Below are 17,041 nucleotides of genomic sequence, written 5' to 3'. Positions count from 1 at the left end.
ATCCCATCAGGGGGATTAATTCACTGATTGGGTTAAGGCTCTCGTACTCCAGTCATTTCTTCTCTGAACTTTCTTGCATTGTTTCACACATGAACTTTTGGAGGAAAACTCACATCCAGACCAAAACAGACAAGGCAACAGCTTGAACTACAGGTGCCTCCATAGAGATGGAGAGAAAAGGACAAAATTGAGAAATATTTCAGAGTGAAGAAGAGCAACATGAGGAATTGATTGGATGTGTAGGAAACGGGAAAGGGAGGAGGGAAGAAAAAGTCCTTGGCTGAGTGAGTGAGTGGTGGGACTACCAATAGAGATGGGGAACAAACACAGGGTTAATGAGGTACCGGGTGCAATTTCAGACAGTATCCTATGGGAAAACCTGCTGCAAGTATCCACTGGGCAGTTAATAGTCCCAGTCTCAAAGAAATAAACTGAGCCTAAAATACAGATTCAAATGTTACTGACTAAATTGTGTCCCAGGCCCGCCCCCTACCACCAAATTCATGTAGAAGTTCTAACCGTAGTACCTCAGGATGAGACTCTATTTAGAGATAGGGTTTTTTAAAGATGTTATTAAGGTAAAACAAGGTCATGTTAGTAGGCCCTAATTCAGTATTACTAGGGTCCTTATAAAAAGAGTGTAGGAGACAAACGTAAGGGTCACTATGTCCTTACCTTCAAGCCAGGCAAAGTGCTCAGAGAGAAATCATCTCTGTGGACACCTTGATCTTGGAATTCTACCTTCCAAAACTATGAGAAAATTAATTTCGATTGTTTAAATCACCCAATATTTATTATTTTTTTAATAGCAGTTCTAGCAAATTAACTAAGGGGCCGTCATAGAAAAGGTGGATATTGAAACCATAACTCTGAAAAATGGAGCCCAGAGTGTGTGTATTTGAGAGCTCCAAGGCATATGAAAAGGTCCCCAAAGAAGAAGCAGGGGAGGAGAGGACAGAGGGAGCAGCTTCTCTAGAGAAATACTGTCAGCACCCGTTTCACAGTGGGTGGAGGAGAGACTATGAGATAACTAAACAGAGAATTATGACTGCAGCCAAACATTTTGAGAAGGTAGGATGTAAGGGGGGGGGAATGAGATTGAGGTGGTTTGTTATGGGAGATCTATAGACCTTAAAGCAGGAGACCTAGCATGTGTCCAGACGGTGGAAATGGGCACAAGAGAGTGACAGAGATTAAAGATAGAGGGGAGAAATGGACAACTCATGGAGTAAGATTCAAGAGAAAGAGGTAATCAAGAGAAAGGCATGAAGAGAAGAGTTGGTCTGAGGAACAAAGAAAAATGCTTCATCTAAAATTGGAGCAAAGGAAGTGAGCGTTGATGATGAGATTGGCAGATTTGTGCGTAAACCTGGAAACCAGACCTTTGTCTGTTTGAAGCTGCTATTCTACCTTTTAAGAAAGAGAGCTAGAGATAGTGATGACTTCCGTAATGAGAGGCCATGGTGATATCTGAGATGTGGGCAGAGGGCAAGACTGTCTTCATGTATCCTTCAAACGTCCACCATGAGGGCTGGTTTTTGTCTCTGGTAAGACAGAACTGACTTGGAGGGTAATAACATAATCTAATATTCAGAAACCTGCTCTGTTACCACCTCCCTAGTTTTTATTTTAATTTTTTTTGGCTTTTGTGCTATAATGCTTTTCCACCTAAAAAATAAGAATGAAAAACAAACTATTTGTATTTAGATTGCACATTTGCTTTGAATATCATATTGATTTCTTCAAAATGAAAGATGCAATGTAGCTGACAAATATTACTCCCACCCCTCATTGCTCCATTCACCAAAATACACCATCAATTTATTTCCATAATGCAACATAGCCACCAAATTTTGTGGCATTTCTTAAAGAATCCTGGCAGTGAACTGCATCCCTTTTTTTTATTTCCCAAGGGAGGTATCCTATTTAAATCAACTTTGATGTTTGAAATATTTCTGCTTCTTAGTCAAGAAAGGGAAAATACAGTCAGATGCTAATAAAATAATTATAAGTAACAACTATTGAGGGTAAACAAAAGAAAAAGCAATGTTACACAAATAAATGAAGAACATGAGGAAAAACAACAGAATAATGATAGAAATTAACTCCACACTGCAGTTTCATGCGTTATTTTGAAGTTTGTGCAATTTATGACCCAAATCTCATTTTAGATTTTGAATTGGAAGAAATAAGCTTGTGTTTCATTATATTATGCTGTAATATAGGGCTTAATAAGAGCCTGATAAATCTTAAGTATTGCATTATACTATGTTAATGATTATCATCATAGCTTTTCCAATGCAGGCACAACAGTGTCATCACAGATTATAATTTAAAGGAAATATTAGCAATGCAGAGCGCCCATATACTGTAGTTAATAAAGCAGTGAATAGAAATCAGCTTTATAGGTAATTTACCCACTAATGACAATTATTTCTATGCCATGTCACAGGATTATATGAAAAGGATAACTTTTCATATAAATAAGATCAGTGCATGTAACATCCTAACTTGTACACAGCTGCATCTCCCCTGATATTGATGACTGATAGTTTCTCTTAATAAATTAATTCATTTCCTGACAACACACAAAAAATGCAACATTTCATATTATTCACTTCCCAGGGGTATTTAGCAAGTTTGCCAATTACAACAAAGAGTCCAAATTGTACTGATAGGAAATGAAGTGATGAAACGTGATTTGCAATATGTTGTGGTCAAGTATTCTGTGTAAGTACTGCACGATTTATGACCATCTCAGAGCATGGTGATACTGCTGTGTCTGATAGAGTGGCTTAGCAAAATAAAGACAGATGGCAGTGTAGTAAATAATTACTTGATTGGAAGGCGACCACTGCAGGATTGCTTCCTGCCTTCAATTCAACTAGACTTCACCTGGTGTTTGGCCCGTAGATTCATATGGGCATTTATGGCTTTGAGTTGATTGACCAAGGAAAGAATCATGATTTAATAATTAATAAAGAGAAAAGATGCTATAAAGTGGGAGAGGATATGATTCCCCAGTGGGTTTCTCTGCTCTACCTTCTGTTGTCAGATAATTGACTGCTCTCTGTCCTTAAGATTTAAAGCAGATGGTAATTTGAGGCCAATGCCCATTTCTAAAAGACATCTTTATAAAAAAAAATTAAAAAACCAAAAGACTGATAGAGCATTTTGAGGCAATTTTGACAAGGAAATTGACTTTCAAAATATAGGCACTACAACTGGTTATCATACAATCAATTTATGAAGCACTTGAAAAATATAGTAACTACTGTTCAAAGCAGTTTGGGCATTTGCATCAAGACAGGGCTCAGGAGTCACTCTTTGTTATCTCTGAGAATTGAATTTAAGAAACTGGTTAGAAATGCACTCTGGACCCAGAGACCATTAAGATGTAAGTTTTGCTTCCACCATTGTTACCTCAGATATTCTCTTAAAATCTTGAAAAGAGAGAAGGACAAGCAGATGTTTGGTCAGGGCCTACCAATGAAGAAGAAAGTAAAGAGGGGTACACACTAAAATTGGAAGCACAAGGCTTGGTTAACTAGCTGTGCAGCCTTGAACAAATCACTTGAACTCTCTGAGCTCATGTTGCCTTTTTAGCAGAACGGAGAGACTAGCACCAGCTCTGCCTGTACCCCAGCATAGGTATCAAATGAGACACTAGGTGGAAAATGCTCTATAATTTGTGAACATTAAAATGCAGTAGTGATGGGGGAGGGTTGTAGTAATGGAATAAATAATCTTTGTCAGCCTAGTGGAAATCAATTTATAATCTGTCTATTCATTACCCCTTGGCTTGCTCTCCACATGATTAAGGGTATATTTTGTGAGTCAACTAGCCAGTATTCCTGTTGAAAGAAACATTTTTTGACAAAGTCTACTCTTGATTTCCCATACAAACAGAGGTATAAATTACACCAGATAGATAATTCAGAAGAACAGATAATCAAAACATCACTTCTATTTAGCACTGAAATGTGAAAAAAGTGGGAAGTGCACAGAAGGAGGCCTTAGATCATCTACAAAGTGAATAATTAAGAATTAACTCTAATAAGAATTTTCAGAATCACTGTGCAAGTGGGAATCACACCACCATGTAGATCTGAAAATCCAAGATGGCAAAGCAAGTCATTTCAGATTCTACAGTAGACTTTGTCTGTCAGCCCCTGTCTCTACAGCCTTTGAGAGAACTGTTGAATCTAAAGCATTGAAGCAAAATTTGCTTTTGTTGCTCAGGCCTGGGATCTTTCCGTTTGCTCTGGATGGGCTGTGGACATACCTTCAAGCAAAATGTTGGAGCAGCTCCCAGTTTGCTCAGCCAGCTGACTCCTTTACAAAAGAGGATTTATCTTTTTTCCTTCTTTGTCCAAACTGGAGGACAAAGAGCATGGCAATTAGTGGCTAATCACAGGGTATGCTAGAGCCGGCCAGAAAAAGAAAAGAGAACTCCCTCCCCAGGGTAGCCCTTACAGTTGCCCCTAAAGAAGCTCATAAATAAGTACCTTCCAGAGGATTGTAGAAAGGTTACCCCCACCACCCTGAGCTGGGCCCCTGCAATATCCCAGAAGGCTGGATAGCAGCTAGGGTGCGGTCAGAGCAGTGACAGCAAAGTCTGACTGCAGATGCTGCTGCTCTGGGGCAGTTTCCTATATATATCCACATCTGTAGAGTCCTCCTTTTAAAATGACATGTTTGAAGGGTTCTCATTTTGGGTGATTAGCTTGGCATTACACTCTGCTCCTGAAAGTGTTTTAAGTTCATCTAATGATGAAGAGGGGGAAGTTAACCAAACAACTGTGAAGTACTAGTAGTTAGCCACAAGAAGGTCGTCATGGTGGGAAGCACAGATTTGAAGTCAAGCTTATCTCTTTGCCTTTGAACACTATAATGTGCTTGGTGATGTCAGATGAGTTACTTCACCTTTGTGAGCCTCAGTGGCTTCATCTACAAAATGAGGATAATAATAGTAACTCTCTCTGAGTTGTTTCGGAAGGAATAAAATTCAACACAGTCCCTGTTACCCCCCAAAGTGTATAATGAATAGTAGCTCTTAACTCCCAGGCTTTTGAAAATACTCCGTTTGCTTTGCTCAAATAGGGTCATTTCCAGAAGTTGCATAAATATACAATAGGATATAGCTATTGCTCTGGTCTTTAAGAAGCACCAAAGTGCTATGCAAAAACAGTAGTTTATTCTTTTTTGCAAAACTAATAGGGTGAGAAAGGGTTACAATTTTCCATTTCACATATAGAAAATCTGAGGCATAGAAAAAGTAAATGACATAACTAATGTCACGTAAAGCCAGCTGCAAGACCATTATGGGTCACGACCCCCTCTGCAGTGCAGCTTGTCTTCACCTTTCAACATCAGGGGTAAGCAACTCCTGTCTGTGCTCTAATACCATCAGCCTAATTTCCCAGGTTTTCTCTAGCTGCTGGTCTTGAGAACCTTTGAAGCTTCGGGGAAATCACATGGGCGATTTGACCTTAAATCTCGTGCCACTGGCAAAAGATTAATTGCTAAGACCTGGAAAGGGGCCAGACAATTCTGTGTAGCTGAATAACAGCATCGTCTAGGGATGTGACTGTCCTGACAGATTTAGTTAGTACATAATTGATAAATCTAGAGTTTGTATAGCTTCGCTTCACAAGATAGATAAGGCACCAGGCTCTGAGGGTTGACATTTACAGAAGCCCTACCAGTGTTTTGTAACACTGAATCTAGGTTTTCTACCCCTTCCCTTGGAGCATCATTGCTCATTTTCTAAGTCTCTGTTCTCAGCAGGCAATAAGAAGAGGAGATCTGACAAGAGTGCCACCTTGCCCGGTGTAAGCAAGAAGCGTCCTCTGTTTAGCACTGTCACATGAGTGCTTTTAAAATCGCATTTACCTTGGTCCAGGGCAGGTTGAGGTCAAAGAGGGATTCGACGTATTACATACCAGTGAGGAATTTTTCATTTCAATCAGAATCCAATAAAGATAAAAGGCAGCCAGACACAACATCAAAGCTTGGAGAGTGGGCCGAAACCTTGGGCAGGAAATTTTGCACAGCTTGACTCTTGTTTCAGACTCCAGCGTCTGAACTCTTGACAGGCACAGAGAAACCTCCACTTTTATTGTTATGACTTTGGTCACCTATTCCACAAAGCATTTTACTTAACAGAAGCAATTGGTGCTGGATGTTTTTCACTGCAATTTGTATTCAAAGGTCATAGAGGTTTATTATAAGATTTGATTATCTTATGTTAACTCTTGGTCTCCAGTTTTTGTGTTTCAATTCAGATGGCATTGTTCGATACCTGTCATATACCCAGTGGACTTCTGCAATTCTGTCACTTTCAGTTGTAAAACTTCTGGCCCAGTAGCTTAGGTCAGTAAATCAGTGGCTTACAGTATAGTAGATCTTATACAGAGTGGATTGGGTTGTTTGTTTTTAGATGGCAGTAAATAAGGAGGACCTTAATATCTATATAGATAGACAGAATTTTTTTTTCTTTTGCACTGGTTATTGAACCCAGGGACACTTTGCCACTCAGCCACATCTCCAGCCCATTTATTTTTTTATTTTGAGACAGGGTCTTGCTAAGTTGCTTAGGGCCTCACTAAGTTATGGAGGCTGGCCTCAAACTTGCAATCTTTCTGCCTCAGCCTCTTGTGTTGCTGGGATTATAGGTATGTGCCACCATGCCAGGCAGAAGGATATTAAATTGTCTCTCTTGTACCTACAAATAAAAACCCAATAACTTTATGTATTATAGCTTAATATATGGGGCTATTTTTCCTGAGCCAGTTGATATTACTTTATGAATACAATTTATTGGAATATACTACTTTTTAGTAATCCTTCAGAAAAAAATCATAGTTGTGTGAATGAATAATTTTATTATTGATATGCCATTTGAAATACTAACGATGGTTATAGGATTGTTCCTAGAAACTTTGTTACTGTGAGTTAAGTAGCTGATTCAGCCTCCTTTGTCATCAGATGAATTAGAGAAGTTGGAACAGGAGAGGCTGGCACTGGAGGCCACTATCAAAGACAATGAGTGTGAAGAAGGAAGTGGGGGTATCCGAGGCTTGTTTAAAAAAGCTGGCAAGTTGAACATTACTAAGCCAACCCCTAAAAAAGGTAAGTTCTTTTAATAATTTACAAGATTTTGAGATGAACCATTATTTGAGCATCTGTAAAGAGTCAGAAATCTGATTCTAAAACTTGCATGGCATTGAATATAGGGAAGAATTCAAAGATTTCTTTCAAGAAGGTAGCATGGATAAAAGGTAGAAGCCATTGTCATTTATCAACATCACTAAGTAATTTGTATAATCTTGCTGCAAAGAAATTATTTAAAAATAGTAATATTTGGTCTTGGAATTAAATAGTACTTAAGCAAATTGAGTAACTTAAAATAGAAATGTCTTAATTGAGATGGAAAGGGTATAGAAATTTAAGAACCAATACCCAAACTATTTTATATATATTCACCTTACATTGTAGATATTTCAGTGGAATTAAAGTTGGCTTATACAGGTAAGTGAGGGACCCACCTAAAACCCTAATTTCAAAAGAGACATTTTTATCACAAATTATGACCATACACTTAGAACTTCACTGATACTGGTTACTATCTGTAGATTTTGGATGAGTGGCAAATTTATCTCTGAATGTCTGGTTTGTGTCACAGGGACAGAGGACCAAAGGATGAGTGAAATTGTTACAAATATGTGATTCAAAAGTCTAATTCTTTTGCAGGTTTGAGTTTAATGAGGTCCACAGTGACCTCTGCTGGTAGAAAATCAGAATTTAACATGCCTTTTTTTATGCACAAATATCTCTCTGGGAGTATCTCCAAGTCAAATAGCAGGATTCAAATTGAGACTTAGCAGGCTCTGGTTCAGATTGAAAATAGCCAACCCTTCAAAGTCAGGCCACCTTCAATCCTGTAAATGGTTTGGTTCTATTTGCTTGTTTTCCTATTATAGCCCAAGGATGAAACTTCATCTGTAATATAACATTTTTATATGTTTACAGAAAATGATGCAAAATATAAATATAACCCCTCCTCAAATACTAGAGGAACTCTTGGATTCCTGGGATATCCCAGGGATATGGAAGCACTTGCTACTTATTACACACACCTTTAAATGACATTTTTCACAAAAACAATGTGTTTGAGTCCAACGTTGGAGTTCATTAGGATTTTCAGGGTGCAAAAAATTAGAATAAGACTTTTATTGAATGGTAACTAGTACTATCTTCTTTCCTTTCCTTTTCTTTTTTTTTTTTTTTTTTTTTTTGTACCAGGGATTGAACCCAGGGGTGCTCAACCATTGAGCCACATCCCAGCCCTTTTTATATTTTAATATTTTAAGATAAAGTCTCACTGAGTTGGTTAGGGCCTCACTAAGTTTTTGAGACTGGCTTTGAACTCATGATATTCCTGCTTCAGCCTCCTGAACTACTGGGATCACAGGTGTACAGCACTGTGCCCATCTTTCTTTTCTACTATTTGATTTGTTGGTGACAAAAGTAAATTACCCTTTAAATATGCTCTATTAAGTGGTGTAGTCTGGAAAAACAATGGAAAATTCATACATCAGAGCCAATACTGTCCCCTTTATAATCCTGAGCCGGTAGTGTTGATGTCCTCATTAATGAAAGCAGAACCTGTTATTTACTCTGGAAGCCTGTTTCTACATCATAATTCTTGTTTTGGCCAAAAAAAAAAAAAATGTACTCTGCTGAAAATCAACATGTCTCAGTGTTCAGAAAAGCAAAATCATAATGTTATGCACTACTTTCAATACCTGAAAGTTCAAACGCAGCTCTCAAGTGGGCCCATTCATTACTCTGGGCTTTAGCTGGCTGACAAATCTTTGGAGTTCTAGATCAAGACCAGGCTTGCCTCTGGGTACTCATAATAACTCCTGCGGATGCTTTGATTTGTATGTAAGAGAGGACAGAGTTTGGTCCATTCTGCAAATAAATTTACTTTCTGCCTCAGCAGTCCTAGGGATATAGAAACAATATAAGATAATTGCTTCAGAACTGACAGGTCCAAAACATGGAAACAGAAAGACAGAACAAAGCATTTTCAGAACCTCTTAGATCCTGGAGGAAGCTCTGAGGAGGCTGTCAGGTCTACGTTAAACACTACACTGACACCACCTCTCCACCTCTTTGAAATGGAACAATGAAGTCACAATTTCAAATACAAGGAAATGAGAAATAGTATATACAGCATGGCCAAGAAACCCCTACTACCAGATAGGAACAAATGTCCTGCTAAAACACCGATCTTGGTCTCTGGCACACATTCACCGTATCCACATTAGGACAGAAATTGTATTTCAAAATTGTTTTAAGTATATGTACCCTTAAATGTAACTCAAGTAAGGCTATATTTTCTTTCCATGTTTCCTGCCTTTTTTTCATCTCATTGACAAAGATTCAAATAACTCAAGTGACTTTACCTTAGCTTCACAAGACTCCTTGAAAAGAACACAGAAGAGTGAACCAAGCCAACCATGGAACCAAATAAAGAGTTTAAGAGTCACATCATCCCTGGCAAACCTTATAATCCAGAACCTCATGGAATCATCAAAACTGCTTAAATGAATGAATTCTCCAACAAAAGAATATTTCTGATGCTGGTGCATATTTTTAGAACACCCAATCACCACATGTTCTACTTTCAAGTAAATTTGAAAATATTATTTAGTAGATTGATTTAGCAAAGTTGGGATAGTTTGGCTACTGTATCAAATTATTTAGCATTGATACATATCTAAATCATAATTTCACTCTGAGATAGATTCTAAGGGTCTGAAAATAACCCCCTGCTTCATAATGAAAATTATAATAATTTGTTTTGCTTTTGGTGGTGCTGGGGATTGAACTCAGGGCCTTGTGCATGCAAGGTAAGCACTTTGCCAACTGAGCTATATCCCCAGCCCATGAAAGTTATAATCATAAAACCAATATCAAGGGCTGGGGATGTGGCTCAGCGGTAGCGCGCTCGCCTGGTATGCGTGCGGCCCAGGTTCGATCCTCAGCACCACATACAAACAAGGATGTTGTGTCCGCCGATAACTAAAAAAAAATAAAATATTAAAAAAATTCTCTCTCTTAAAAAAAAAAAAAGACCAATATCAACTTTATATTTTACTATTTAAAGTGATTTAAATTGTGGGATTCAACTTTTTCTGTACTCCTTGGAAAATAGAATTCACAATTTATCTATAAGTATAAAAAACCCAAAAATTTGTGACCTCTCCTCTATTTTCATCAATAGGTTTATTTACGGGTTATTTTGTTTGTGTCCTCAAAAGACACCACTCTCTCTTTCATTCCAGACAGCAGCATTAACACAATCCAGTCGATGCATGTGGGGGAGTTCAACCAGAAACTGGTGGAAGCCAGCAGTCAATTTAAAAAGAAACAAGGGAAAGGCACAATGGACGTCTGGTGGTTGTTTGATGATGGAGGTAAAAACTTCCCTAGGGAGCAGAATTCCTTTCTCAAAAAATTTAACAAACTGATGGGAAGATATATGAAAATGGTTCCTGTTAAAGTAACAGTTTTGAGTTCTCAGAGGTTGTAAATTACTTAAGAGCTATATCATTAGATATACCTTTCCATCATAATTTATTCTTTATTCTAGGGTTAACACTTCTTATCCCCTACATCTTGACTCTCCGAAAAAAATGGAAAGACTGTAAATTAAGAATCTATGTTGGAGGGAAGATCAATCGCATTGAGGAAGAAAAAATTGCGTAAGTAGTTTACCGCTCACATGTTTGGTCCTTTCAGATATTTATCTGTTAATTCTTTAATTTTAAGAGCTTTAAGTATGCTTGAGGCATAATAGATTTAAAAACAAAGCCATCATGATAGGCCTCATGTTTGATTTTTTGGCCAATAAATTATTTGCATAATTTTTCTAATTACTGTCTTCAAGTCCTCTTATGCCCTGCCACAAATGCCTCCAAAGGGAATTTGGGAGTGTCACTGTCTTGAATGAGTATTTTGTTCTGACTAGTAAGTGCATTCAAGAAATTTTATGTGGTACTGGGGATTGAACCCAAAGGCACTTTGCCACTTAGCAAATTCTGCAGTCCCTTTTCATTTTTAATTTTGAGACAGGGTCTCACTAATTTACTCAGGGTCTCACTGAATTGCTGAGGGTAACTTTGAACTTTCAATACTCCTGCCTGGGCCTCCTGAGTTGCTGGTACTATAGAGTGTGCCACCACACCCTGCTAAAAAAAGGGAAATTCTAAAAGAATGTGTGTGTAGGTGTTTCTTATGGAAGAATTCAAACCTACTAATTCATGGCAACCAGTCTTAAAACAGTAAGAGAACTAAAAACTTAAAAGAGAACTAAATAGAAAACATTCACATGGGTCCTAGCCCCAGCCCTCTACCAAGGAATTGGAGGACTTTGCAACAGTCACTAAACATTATCTGTGTCCCAGTTTCTTGTTTATAGTTTGAAAAAGTTTAATGGATGACTGTTGAGAATCCTCCTAGTTAAAAAAGAAAAGAAAAATTCCCACAGTGTCTATCTGTATATTTTCAGTAATTTAGCAATTGAGAGCTGATACGTAGTTGTGAGAACCATCTTGCCTGGAACATGGGACCTCTAGTGGAAATCTTGAGCATCATCTTCAGCAGCATTTGGTCCTTCATGGCATGTTTGACTCCTGGGCCCTGGGACTTCCAGAACTCACAAAATAATGACAGGACATTTATACAGTAATTTTCATATTTTCTTCTCCTTTTTAAAAGGATATAAATTATGATATGCATATGCATTCATATATTAGTGAGTATATAAATATATTAATATATTTATTTTCAATTAAAACAATGTACATTAATATCACATATTTAATTTTTCTTACAAAGTCATGTTAAAATGGAAACTAATATGTCTATAATAATTTATATTTCTTAAAACTTCTAGTACCTTACTGGGATGATTGATAAAATTTGAAGATGGTTTGAGGATTAAAACGTTATTACATTTTTAAGGTTCAAAAATTATACTCTGGCTGGGTGCAGTGGCACATGCCTGTACTACCAATGGCTCAGGAGGCTGGGGCAGGAGGATTGCGAGTTCAAAGCCAACCTCAGCAAAAAGTAAGGAACTAAACAACTCAGTGAGACCCTGTCTCTAGATAAAATACAAAATAGGGCTGGGGATGTGGCTTAATGTTTGAGTACCTCTGGGTTCACTTCCTGGAACCCCCCTCAAAAATTGTACTCTGGCTAGGGAGGCTGAGGTGGGAGGATCACAGGTTCAAAGCCAGCCTCAGCAATTTAGGGAAGCCCAAAGCAACTTAGCAAGACCTTGTCTCAAATTAAAAAATAAAAAGGGCTGGTGATGTGAATGATGGTTTGAAATTATTCTAAAATAGCAGATAAATGAAAAGGAAGGAAGGAAGGAAGGAAGGAAGGAAAGAAGGAAGGAAGGAAGGAAGGAGGGAAGGAAGAAAGGAGAGAAGGAAGGGAGGGAAAAGGATGACAAATCAAATGGGGCTGAATATAAATAAAATCTGGAAGTTCTCTGAACTATCCTTACAACATTTTTGTAACTTTAAAATCATATCAAAATTATCAGTTTTCTGAGAGAAAACCACCAGTATATAACTATTTAACATGATAATTATTGGTTTGTCAGTAACTCCTATATTAATTATCAGCAATAATGGTTAATAAGTATTCAGATTTGCTGTCTTTATTTCAAATAATTAGGGCATATGAACAGATTTGCATTATTTTCCCTAAAAGATGAATACAAAGCTGGACTTGCTCTTTACAGTGTCTCAGTGTCTACACCTGCTAGAGTTTCTGTCTGCCTTCAGTGGAATAGCTTGGTCTACACTTAACATGTTCAAAAAGTACTGAAGTGAAAATCAAACCCCAAAAGCCTTGGACAGCTAAGCCGAAATATGACATGATTGCTTTTGATATCTTAACTCAAACACAAAAACTCTTTGATTGAAAATAGTTAAATATGCAATGATGAAGTGTTTTTCTCTTATGTTTTCAGAATGGCTTCTCTTCTGAGCAAATTTAGGATAAAATTTGCAGACATCCATATCATTGGTGACATCAACATTAAGCCAAACAAAGAGAGGTATGAAATATTTAACAGGATCCACTGATTATCCGTGGTACTCTCTCACTCTTCTTGTGTGTTGATTATCAAAAGGTAAAAATGTTACCCGTTTACTGCAGTGAATTCTCAATAGGATATATAAAAGAAGGGCCTTCAAATAATCATGACAGAACTATCAAGTACATTCTAATGGGAAGACAGGTTTTATGATGAAGGTGAGCCTGATGGGAGAATTACTGAAATACAGGTCAGTCAGTGATTTGGAATTGTCCTTCCTGCTCTTGGTTTCTAAGCTGGCAAAAGTGACAGGAAGCAGAATGTTGTACTCTTCTGACCTGAGCAGTTAAGGTGTTTCTTTATTTAAAGTTACTGATGGGGCCTCTTGGATGAGAAGTGCTGATGGAGTAGTTACAGTTTCTTTGGCACAATGGACCCTCAAGGGCCATTTTAGCTTTTAGGATTAAAGGTTCAATGCTTAGGGCCTCTGATCTTTATGGAGGGATGGAGGGAAGGGAACTATAAAATTAAAGCATGAAAAGGAAATGTATTAGCTCCAAAATTCAAAAAAATGAAAATATTGAAACAATCATTTAAATATTTTCAAAACATGACATCATTTTAACACTCTATTAGTTGTCAAATTTATCAGCTCTGTTATTGTGTTATCTCAGGTGGTTTTGACAAAATACCCCAGGTATGGATTAAACAACACAATTTTATTTCTCACAGTTATGGAAGCTGAGGAATCCAAGATCAAGGTTCTGATTAATTCAGTTCCCATGAAGGCCGCCTTCTGTTATGTAGATGGCCACTTCTCTCTATTTTCTCAAATAGTGAAAAGAAAGAGAATTTGGTCTCTTTCTCTTACAAGGACACTCATCCCATCATGGGGACCTCATGACCCCTCATGACCTCATCTAAACCTAAGAACCTCCCAGAGGTCCTACCTCCAAATGCCATCATCCTCAGGGACAGGGTCTCAAACTATGAATTTTGGTGAAACACATTCAGCCCATAACAATGATGTTTGAAAACAATTTGTAGGTTAGTTAAATCCTCATAAGAGATCTCAAAAATGCAAAAGGATTGTTCAGAAGTGATAGCCAATTATAAGTTAAATGAACTCCTTCAATTTGTAATTTGATAATTATAAAATGTTTTCAATTATTTATAATCCAAATCATATTTGCTGTTGCATTCAGATGCAGTTTAATACCCTTGATTTAGGGTGGAGTTGAGCTTCCAAAGTAAGTGGACATGAAGGTTTCAGAATGGTTTGGGTCTCACTATTCTTTTATTTTTTCTCTTTTCTGTTGACCACCATTTATATTTCCTCTTACAATTCTTGATGAACTGTAATGTCATAGTCCTCATGTCTTCTTGCCGCTTCCTTTTTTTTAGCTTATTTTTATCCCATATAAACTTAATAACTAACTTAAAATATTCATCTTAAATCTTATTAATTAGATGAACTTGAACTTTGTATTCTTTGAGCTATGGGTTAGTTAAAATGGCTTTACAAAATACCTCAACTGTGATAAGAAAGCTAAAATTGACAGGGTTAACTTGGTTATTAATTTGTAATATTTCCTTCCATTATATATACTGCTGAGGGCCATTACCAAGTAGGTATGACGCATTGATTTCCTTGCCAGCGTACCCCATGTTAAATTTGCTGTGACCTTGATTGTGTGTTTGAGAAAGATGACCCTACTCAAGGACGAGGGTGGATCCAGGATTAGGGTGTATCCTGCAGTTTGAGGAAGTATAGTATCCCGGTCCTTGGGTTTAGGGCGTTCCCAGTTTAAGACCTTGGGTTTTAGGGAAGTTCGATGTTGAGGATTGTTGCTGCTGGAAATAGGGCGTTCCTGCTACCTGAGCTCCCGTTGAGCTCTCGTGAGATTCAGAGAGCATTTTTGGGAAGGAAGCCTCGTGGATTAGGTGAATTGGGTGGTAGCAGAACTGGGATTGCCCCAGAATGTGTGTGGAGGCCGGTGTGAGTTCGGGAATAAAGAATTGCTGTTTGAATCTACAAAGCTGTGTGGTGGCTCGTGATTCTGTGCCCAGCCTAGACTGCGGCATTATACTTCTAATGCCTTTTATTCTTTTTTAAAATCTTTTTTAGTTGTTGATGGACTTTTATTTTATTTATTTGTATGTGGTGCTGAGAATCAAACCCAGTGCCTCACGCATGCTAGGCAAGCATGTTACCATTGAGCCCCAACCCTAGCCCCAATGCCTTGTATTCTTAATTTCTGCAGTTATAAATACTTAAGAAAAATTAGAAACACATTTATAATTCTCTTTGGTAAATGGAATCAGGATTCTGATAAGAACTGGATTTTTATACAGTACTCTCTAGTCGCCTTCCATCTTTTGTTTGAAGAATTTTAAAATCCTAAGTCATTGCCTCTTAACATTTGCAGTGATATGATCAAAAGGCTCATCTTAGGGCTCTAATTGGTGGAAACACATTCTCTTTCATAACAGAGCAAGTCCACCAGTTACTTAGCATGTGCCACTTAGTGACATGGTAGACCTCCTCCTGCTCTGCAAGAGGGGGCCTTTTTCTGTTGTATGGAGGGTGGTCACTGTGTCTCCTACTAACATGGGGTTTTCTATAAGCCCTTGCTTAATGAGTGGTACAAATAGTAACCTACTTCTTATAGCCAAATTCTTTTTACTGTTGTTTATCTTAATAGCTAAGCACTATTCCTGCTTGCTGATTATATTGTTCTTATATTCCTTTGTCTCTTTACCTATCAATCTGATTATCTCTACCCAAGTCCTTATTTCCTTCTCTTTCTTTCATACTCGCCTCTGTCCAGCTGCCATGATCACCATCCTTTCTAAGCTGTCAGCCACTGGGAGTGTTGATGAACTCCTTCCACTAACCAGGTCTCTTCATTCTTTGTGTACCTGTCCAAATGTGGGCACTCTTAATCCTACTATCCTGAGCTTTGTCCCATGCTGTCCTCTTCTCAGAGAGTAGAACTCTGTGGGCAGTGGGAAGAAATGAAGTACTCAATCATTTTTGCTTTTTGTCTTGGCATCTAAATTTGATTTTAGACACCATTTTAACTTGATGCTTTTCAGTGTCCTCATTATCCCATAAAGAAGAGAATCACTTCCCACTTTTAAGACACAAATGAATTTGTGTTCAAAAATTTGCAGATTTTTCCTCTCCTATTTCAAGGTCATGAAAAAGATAAATGGAATAAAGTCCATCCTTCCTGAAATAAAAGAATTCTTACAGTTAATGTACCCTGGATCAAGGGTAAAAGGCCATCCACTAGAAGGGGGTGCTGGAAGAACCATTCTCTTTTCTTCGGCCTTCTGCCATAACTGATGTCATACTACTTTATAAAACAGTCACATATCTGATATTGATAATGGCTATTCCAATATATAAGAGTAACCCCATTTAGAACAAAGAATAGTCATTGGGTATATCTCACATTTGGCCTGTGGTAGCACATTTGGCATGATTATGTTAACGGAAATAAGGCAACTCTTCTGGGTACAAATAGAGAAGGAGATCTCTTTTTCTGGAATGATACAGAGCTAGGCCCAGGGGCTGAGGCTTGGCACACTTTTATCCCTCATATGGGCCTTCCTGTCCAGGCAGCCTTTATCCACCATCAACAGCTATCCCCTGGTCACTATTCTTTCTTAGTCACCAGGTGATACAAAGTGGGGAAAAGAGTGTTGATGATTTCCATTTTGGAGGTTAATATTAAATGCCAAGAATTTCCATTAGTAAACCCTTCAAATACCCATGAAACGTCAATAAGTCTTGGCAGAGGTATTTTGTCATAGACACGTTATCTATAAATATGGTAGGCCAAGGGTGAAAGAGAGTACAAAAGCAGAGTTAACAAGAAAATAATTGAGTGGAAGAAAATGAGGAGC

At 37.8% G+C, this 17,041-nt stretch overlaps 1 protein-coding gene across 3 annotated transcripts in view; it reads left to right on the top strand.

Annotated features, from left to right (window-relative positions):
• SLC12A1 (solute carrier family 12 member 1) overlaps window positions 1–17,041 on the top strand; it is a gene marked incomplete at both ends in the record, with an annotated part of 83,318 nt that overhangs the window by 59,951 nt on the left and 6,326 nt on the right. For all 3 annotated transcript variants that reach the window (XM_081292965.1, XM_081292966.1, XM_081292967.1), the window contains 4 exons: window positions 6,991–7,134; window positions 10,359–10,490; window positions 10,667–10,778; window positions 13,061–13,147. In XM_081292965.1, coding sequence (XP_081149091.1) covers window positions 6,991–7,134; window positions 10,359–10,490; window positions 10,667–10,778; window positions 13,061–13,147 — 475 coding nt within the window. The remainder of the gene's footprint in view (window positions 1–6,990; window positions 7,135–10,358; window positions 10,491–10,666; window positions 10,779–13,060; window positions 13,148–17,041) is intronic.

This window comes from Spermophilus citellus, assembly GCF_964194105.1.
Source record: "Spermophilus citellus genome assembly, chromosome: 4".
NCBI classification, from domain to species: Eukaryota; Metazoa; Chordata; class Mammalia; order Rodentia; family Sciuridae; genus Spermophilus; species Spermophilus citellus.
Note: the sequence above shows the minus strand (reverse complement) of the source record. Positions and strands in the feature narration are given on the sequence as shown.